General features: G+C 39.3%; 1 protein-coding gene across 1 annotated transcript in view; it reads right to left on the bottom strand.

Moving 5' to 3' along the window:
- Positions 1-9,068, bottom strand: part of SEMA3E (semaphorin 3E) — a 316,859-nt gene that overhangs the window by 82,834 nt on the left and 224,957 nt on the right. The window contains exon 5 of the mRNA XM_004702793.2: positions 2,141-2,234. Within this exon, the coding sequence (XP_004702850.1) occupies positions 2,141-2,234 (94 nt within the window). The remainder of the gene's footprint in view (positions 1-2,140; positions 2,235-9,068) is intronic.

A 9,068-nucleotide genomic window follows, 5' to 3' on the forward strand; every position in this document is an offset into this window, starting at 1 on the left:
AATGCGCTTTATACAATTGATGTGTGTATGAATTGTGATAAGAGTTGTATGAGCCCCTAATAAAATGATTTAAAAAAAGAGAGAGAGACCTCGCACTTCCTGTCTGCTCCAGCTGCACTGTGGCCAACAGTGAGCTGCACAGCGGTGCCCGACACTATGGTCCAGGGTTATGGTAGCTTGTGGGGGGGGGGGCTTATTTTCCAGGAGGTCTTATTTTCGGGGGATGGCTTATATTTCAGCAAGAGGCAAAACTATAAATAAGTTTTATTTTCGTGGAATGTCTTACTTTCGGGGAAACAGGGTAGAGGAAAATTGTATGTTTCATCGTTTGCTACACTCCACCCTGACTGGCTCATCTCCTCCCCGCGACCCTTCTGTAAGGGGATGTCCAGTTGCCTACAAATGGGTCTTGCATCCCCAATCTGCACTCCCGCTCATTCACAATTATTTGATTTTTTGTTCTCTGATGCCTGCTACCTGATCCCTTTGGCACCTCGTTATCACACAGACTGGTGTGCTTCTTCCATGTGGGTTTTGTTGCTTCTGAGCTAGATGGCTGCTTGTTTACCTTCTAGTCTTTAAGACCCTCGATGCTATCTCTTTTGATAGCTGGGCTCCATCAGCTTTCTTCACCACATTTGCTTATGCACCCATTTGTCTTCAGCGATCGTGTTGGCAAGGTGAGCATCATGGAATGCCAGTTTAATAGAAAAAAGTATTCTTGCATTGTGGGAGTACTTGAGTGGAGACTCAATGTCCATCTGCTACCTTAATACTAAACCTATAAATATGTGCACAGAGATTTATTTCCCAATCCTCATATATAAATATATTTACATATGTACATGCCTGTATTTAGACCTCTATACATGCCATTTGCCATATTCTCTTTTCACACACTTGTGCATACACATAATGATATGGTAGAGATCAAAAGCAAACTATTTAAAAATAATGTTTACTTCAAAAATGGTATTCTTTAAAATATTATATCTCTTTCTTCAGGCCCCTTTCAAATTTAATTATTCTGTTAGAGTCTCAATTTGTATCCATGTTAAATTGTAAAGCTAAAGTAGATGAAACTTTTTGGTTAGAGAAAATATAAGTATTTTCCTATATATAATTTTTAAATACTACCTTTGGGGATGTGAGTACCAGTATTAGGATGAAGGAGTACAGAGTAGGGTGCAAGAGATTAAAAATTAACTGTTAAAAATAAATGCAGGAAAATATGTATATATTCTCAAGAATATACAGTAACATCTGTATCAAATCACAATCAACCATAACCTTTTTTACTTCATCATCAGTAAGGAGTTTTACACTTAACTGTTTACAGGTAGACCCTGACTTATGAAGATTTTAAGTAACAACAAAACGCATGTCCATCTGTTTTGTATTTTTAGTTTCTGGACATTTTATCAGTAGTAATATGGACCACAAATGATGTTGCAGCATCTCATTTGCCGAGGTATCATTCCTCCTTGCTCACTGCTGTTGTTCAAAGACTGGACTTATAAAGACACTGATGACAAAAGGCAATCATAATGTAAACTCAAAAGAAAAAGAGATAGTTGACCTGTGCCGGAGCCAACGTATCACAGGCATTGGAGTGGAATCCTGTCAGAAGTCAGGGAATAATGGTACCTTGACGTGCCCACGTTTCCGTGTGACACTCTTTATTTTCTACAGATACTACTCTGAAGTTCTCAGATGAGAGATTTTCTTAATTCTCGTGCTGCAAAGAAAGGCACTAATGAAGAGACTATCAGTAGTTCTCCTAATGTCCCGAGTGAATCAGAGATGGAGAATTAATATGTGACAATAGTTAATTTCTCCACTAAGTGTATATAAAGTGTTCATCTAATTGGTTATTGTAAATAGTGATTTATTCAGTGCAATGCGTGATATTAGGTCACAATTGATTTTTCCAGAAGGACATACAGAGACCTTATAGCATCTGCACTTCGTTTAGCATCAAACTGGCTCAAATTATCATACTTTGAAATTTAATATTCTTGCTCCCAGCACTAAGAAGTAGTATGACAGTGCAAAGTAGTCAAAGAAAGGCTAAAAATGCATAACTGAAGTTGAAGAATAAGGTTCAAAACCATATGATGAGAGTGACCGTGATAATTACCAATTAGAGTGGAGATGAAGGAGGAATTGGGGTCAAAAGGACATCTGCCCCTTCCCCTCTCAGATCTGTGGGATTCCAGGTGGAACAGGGGCTCCTTCGAAGAAAAACAGAAAAGACGTTAGGAAACCGTCAACTTTGATAAGTATTTGATTGCTCAGATAACATGGCTCAAATCTTGATTAATTACAAAACACCTTTCGTAAATACTTAGGATAACATCACAGTTTTTATAAGAATGAACTGGATTTTTCAAAGACCCTCGTCATTCTCTTACTCTTCCCAGAAAACACACGGGTAGTAAAAAGAATGACATCCGTTTTTTACCACTTGATCAGATACTGTTAGTCATTTTGAGATGTGCCAGTGAGATATTCCGATGGAAGTGAAACTGGTGAGAGCAGGTTTACTCAAGAAGGAGAAGCAAACAAGGAAAATGGACCCAAACCAAAAGCCAGTCTCGCTGTCATTGAGTCACTGCGGATTTACAGTGACGCCCACCCCACCGCCGTGGGTTTCTGCCAATGTCCGTCATTGTGTCCAGGAGCAGAAAGCCCGTTCTTCCTCCCACAGAGCTGGCCCTGGTGTCAAACTTTGGACCATACAAATCTCAGCCCGATGCGTCACCACAACACCACCAGGGATCCTGATAAAAATGGAAATTGGCTTTTATTCTAGGCAGGACATCACTGATTTTTGAGTAGTTTGTTCAATAATTAAGTGTTCAATGAATATTTTGAAAAAGTTATTTTCAATTACTTTTATTCTTTATCACCTAGTCTTTGTATACATATCAAATATCTAATTTCTTAGAGATATCTATCACACAAAAAATTTGTGTATATATATGCATATAACTAAATTAACTTCTGATCAGTATTTCCAGTTCTAGATTCACACAATGAGATACTTAAAATATTTCCATGATAAACTACTACTTTTATCATCTTCTATTTCATATCACACAATCACAGAATTTTTCTCAGATGTTCACAGATTTCAAAATTCGTAAATGATTTTTTAAAATTAATTTTTATTACATGTGCTATAAATGACTTGGACATAGTTTGGAAATGTGGCAATAAAAATCAACGTTGAACACCAAACTACTTTGCATCAAATATTGCTGATAATAATTATGCTCACCCATGTAGTGTCTATGAGCCTCGTGCCTCTATGACAATGGGCCTATCAACAATCTTAAAGCCCCGAATCAACGCTGAGTTGATCTTGACTGTCCTAGGTCCCGAGTTCACTCTCAAGCATCTACTCTCTCTGTATCGGGCCATTCTCAATCAAGCCACTTTCTGCTTCCTCTTTTTTTTTTTATTATGGAAAGGTGTATATTTGTACAAAAGTACATATACACATATGAATAAAAAAATAACTACAATAAAGTGAGTAGATACAAAAGTTAAAAAGAATAATTTGGAGGTATAGACTTAGTGTTGAGGGTTGTGGAACTGGAACTTGAAAGAGAACCTAGCCGGCATAGTGGTAGACTCTGTCTACTCCTTTTTTTATGTTTAGATCATTGTATTAGGGGCTTCTACGACTCTTGTTACAATCCATCCATCAATTGTATTACACTGAAATTGCAATTGGGATGCTACCAGAACAAAACCTTCTTTGTTAATTGCAAAGTTTAGGTGACTCATATTTCCCTCCAGTCTTTTCCTTGTAATTGAACCTCAGCTTCTGAACAAAAGTGGCCTACTGATCCCCAAAGGTGTGTGTGGCGACACTGCCCTGTTCAGCCAAATGGTTTACTACTTCGTCAAGGGCACACATTCAAGAGAATGCCTGGAAGGATTATGTGAGTTTACTTCCCATTGATGACAAATTTGCAGTGATAAGGGACGACAGGGGCTTTTTAAATTAGAATGACTCCTCTACAAAGCTACAGAAAAGCTTCACCCAAATTTGCAAAACATGCCCAATAGGATTGTGATGTGGAAGAGTACATGATCCCTTCTATGAACATGCGACTTTAGTCATTTTAGAATTTTCAGGTAAACACAAGACACATATCTGCGCAACACGAGGGAATTTCAAAATATTCCTGGAAAAATTCCATTAGTTTTTTTTTTTTCAAATCATTTTATGGGAGGGGGGGCTCTCAGAAATCTTATGACTATCCACCATTCAACTGTATTAAGCACACTTGTACATATTTCCATCAATATTTCCAGTACATTTTCTTCCTACTTCAGCCCTTGCATTTTTCCATGAATGTTTTGTAGTTGTCTTGTCCATGAAGTAATTTGAGTCTCTGAAATCACATATTCTTAGAGGAAACCTCAAATTTGACTCTGAAAATTCTGATGAGAGATAAATGCCTCAGATCCAAGGTTCATTGTACCTTGAGTCACTGTTTCCCACCTTTAACCAAGAGAGTACAAATACTGATCTCTCATTAACTCAATTTATAGCTAAAATGGATTAACAAGTGGATCTCCTCAAAGCATGGTCAAGCTGAACTGATTTTTTTAATCTGCTTTTCCATCACTGATAAAAATTCATATACTTTAGTATCCTAAAACACATCCATATGTAAATATACCATTTTTATTTTTAAAGTACTTGTGTACTGAAATTGCTAATTTTTCAATTCAGTATTACTTTTTTTAAAAGACAAAAATATTCCTACTTTAAGAAAATACTATTCATTTTATATACAAAGGTGGGGAAAGGTCCAATTACTTCCAAGGTTATAAGGATATTTTCATTTTACCCATACACTTGATTAACATTCTGAATGTCAAGTAATTACAACATTGTAGACAATGTTAACTTAGATTAAAGATTGGGATATTTTAAACATTTGAATAACTAAGTTTCAATAGATATTTTGAAGCTCGTAGCATTTGGAATGAAACAATCATTCATTGACTCAAACATCCATATGTTCTATAATCCCCCAAAGTAGCACCTCAGACAGGTCTTTGCCTCTGCTTCCAGCCGGCGGGGCATCTGAATTGCTGCTATTGGATGTTACCCAGCTGTGAAAGCTCCGCATGGCTGTAAATCAATCAGCTAATGTGACGGGTTTTTTTCCCCATAGCAGTGTAATATAGAACATATCAGTATGTTTTATTTGAACCATGATGTACCTTAAAAAATAATGTACTTTTCAAATGGACTTTTTAGTTTGTAACTTAACGGAGGCTGTAACCAGAATATGCCACTCAGTTTTTAATATCAAGGGCTCTCATGGTGTGATTATTAAAATAACATTGGCAGTTGACACTAGTAAAGGACTGGCATGTTCCTATGAGTGGCTCGGAGGCCATCATCAGTCACAATTTGACCTAAAGTTTTTTAGTTCGGTCTAATTTGTTCATAAAACCCATAGCTTTATCACAACTGTTCAGATGCCTGTGTCAAATTGGCAAATGAGTAAGTGGTTTCAGTAATTTTCATCTATATTTTGAACAATTGCAGTGATAAAACATTTTTATTTGACCCTCTTAACATTTAAAATAAATCAATCCTAGAATAGGTAAGGACATGACATTATCTTTCACTTACTAAATCAGTGTTTTAGGACATTTTTGTGTTTGTGGATTTGTCAAAAATTACAGCTAACAAAAACAAGAAATCATTTGCCTCTTTCATGAGCACACTACAATGTTATTTTGAACCCTAAATCTCATACCAGTGGTTTTCAACCTATGGGTCGTGACCCCTTTTGGGATCGAATAGCACTTTCACAGGCGTTGCCTAATAGATCCTGCATAGCAGATATTTACATGACGATTCATCACAGCAGCAAAATGACAGTTATGAAGTAGCAATGAAAATAATTTTATGATTGTGGGGTCACCACAACATGAGGAACTGTATTAAAGGGTCGCAGCATGAGGAAGGTTAAGAACCACTGTCGTAGACAATGGCAAGTATATATTTTCAGTGATTAAATCAATTCTCAAGAACATGAAGCCATTCAGAAAGGGAACTTCTGTTGGAGATAAGATACACAATATCACTAAACTTCTCATTCAGCTTCTTCTCCCAACCTTTCCATATCTTCCAAAACACTTATTCCATGGAAAATAAATCCCTCAGGTCACAGCCATGCTGCTGGAGAAGATGTTTGAAAGTACCATGGCCGTGAAAAGACCAAACAAAGCCCTCTTGGAAGAAGTGCAGCCCAAATGCTCGTTAGATGTCAGGCTAGCTAGACTTCATCACACGTACTTTGGGCATATGTTCAGCAAAGACCACTCCCTGGAGAAGGCCACCACACTTGTTAAAGTAGCAGCGTGTCAAAGAGAGACCTTTGGCAAGACGGATCGACACAGCGGCTGCCTCGATGGGCTCATATATAAGAACAATTGAGAGGCTGGCCCAGGCCTTTCCGTGGTGCACGGAGTCACTGAGTCAGAACCCATGGGAGAGCAACTAACAACAAAGCCGCCTCATTTGCAACAAGCTTCCCACACTCCTTTACCGGAATGGGTCCGTAGCTTCTGTGGTGAGCAGAATAACGGCCCCCAGCCGCCCCCACACATACACCCATCCCCCTGCCCCGCAAGATGTTCCCATCTCAGTCTCTGGAACTGAGGACTCGTTTCCATTCAAAAGGGAATTTGAAGATGTGATTCAATTAAATCCTTATTCTAGAGTTTCCTGGTGGCCCAAACTCCCTGCCCTCGAGTCAGTGCTGACTCACAGTGACTCCTCAGTGGGCGCCTGGGACTGTTAACTGTTTATGAGAGTAGAAAGCCCAGTCTCTCTCCCACGGAGCTGCTGTGGATTGTGAACTGTCAACCATTACAGCCCAATGTGTAACCACTACACCACCAGGACGCCTATGTAACGATAAGTCTTTAAAAGTCTAGGGATGAGATGTTATGATGGGAGCAAAGAAGCAGTGACAGAATGCAATAAGGACCTGGTCACTTTAAAGAGCCACGGAATGTGAATGGCGCCTACAAAAAGCAAGGGAGTGGCTCTCTTCCAGAGCCTCCAGAAAGAAGGTAGCCCTGCTGGCACCTTCATGTAACCCAGCGACACACATCTCAGATGCCCGATCTACATAATTTTGAGATAATATGTTTGCACTGCTTCAGGCAACTAGATTTGTGATAAAACTTTACAGCAGCCAAATGCAACTAACCCAGGCCCTGTGACGATATTGTTTCATACCCAACACCTTCTAAGCCAGCGTTTCTCAACCCGTGGGTCGCAACCCCTTTGGGGGTCGAACAGGGTTTTGCTGATTCATCACAGTAGCAAAATTACACTTATAGTGTAGCAACAAAAATAATTTTATGGTTGAGGGGTCACCACAACATGAGGAACTGTATTAAAGGGTTGCAGCAAGGGGACGGTTGAGAGCCACTGGTCTAAATGGTGATTTCTTTTCTACCCACACATTATATTCTGGGAGAAAATGTCAGTATTATTTGGGACCCTGGACACCAATTCCAGATCACCATCACATAAACCAGAAACAAAATAAAAAACTAAACTCACTTCCAGTCAATGTTGACCCATCGTGACCGTGAAGGACAGGGGAGACCTGCCCCTGTGGGTTTCCGAGACTGTCCCTCGTTAGGAGGGTAGAAAGCCCGGTCTTTCTCCCGAGGACGGCTGTTGTTTCCCACTGCCCAGCTCATATCCGCTATGCCATTTTAAAACATCTCTGCTCCTATCATCAGTGACTGAAATCTAGAGTATCCACAGTCACAATGATAGCATCACAGCACTCTTCTGCATCCGAAATCTACCTTGTGTGCCAGATAATTTCCATGCTCGCGGGCTTACTCCACTATCTTTCCAGTGGCCCAGATCTTCAAAACTACTGTCCTTCTGCTACAAAAACACAATGCCACACTGTGACCTTGTCATTTAGTACAACTGCTCAACAATGGAAGAATACGCTTGACTACTCTGTTGACACACCCTAGCCTCTCCCACCTCCAGCTTTGTAATGTGATTATTCAAACCGCCAAGGATATTCTTTGGCCTCATACGGACCTCCGCATGTATGCTTTTCAAAATAGATCAGTCACTTGTCCCTTTTCCTCCTTTCTTAGTCAGCCGTCCTCAGTTTCTTTGACCCGCACTTGCTCATGTGTGTCTGCCTCCCCCATCGTGAGAATACTGAGAGGTTTAAGAGAGAACCACTCAAAACCACAGAACAATCGCACACTGCTCAGCTGGACTTAACTCTCAAAACTGGCGAGTAATTTATGTATGTCTAGTTCTTTTTTTTTTTTTTTAATTCCTTTGAGCTACTACTTAACTTACAAACCTTTGACTACATTCAAAACACAACCTCACTTCTTATGTTTGATAGGAAAATAGACTTCTATCACTTATATTATTACTTAAAAAGATAAATATCTGTTGTTGCCTGTATGCTATATGCTGAGCCAGGAACTGGTAACACAATGGTAAACGCTATTGTTCATAAAAATGTCTCAAGTCAACCTCTGTCTTGTTATGTTACAGTTTCTTTCTGAAACACCGGACACCATTTCATTTCACTCCTACATCACTTGTCACCTTGATTCCAATAGTAGCTGTCTCAACAGCCTTCTGGGCACTTGTCACCAGTTCTTTAATCTGCGGCAGAATTCCTTCTAAAATGTGAATTTCATTGAGTCAGTCCCCTTTTTCCAACCTCCAGAATCCAAAAGTCCTTTGGATTTTATACAAGAAAATTTACACCCAGGTCCTTTTTTACACTTAAGACACTTATATTGTCTGTGCCCCAGCCTTTCCGAGAGAAAAAAAAAAACAGTCTCTGAGTGTTCCTTCATCGGTCTTAGACTGTGAATGCACACCGAATCCAAAACCAAACTCATGGCTATCAGGATGATGCCAACTAATAATGGGACAGGGTGAAAGAATAGGACAGGGCAAAACTAATAATGGGACAGGGTGAAAGAATAGGACAGGGCAAAACTAATAATGGGAC

This window comes from Echinops telfairi, unplaced genomic scaffold (assembly GCF_000313985.2).
Source record: "Echinops telfairi isolate 266 unplaced genomic scaffold, ASM31398v2 ScPeMD7_23;HRSCAF=83, whole genome shotgun sequence".
NCBI lineage: Eukaryota > Metazoa > Chordata > Mammalia > Afrosoricida > Tenrecidae > Echinops > Echinops telfairi.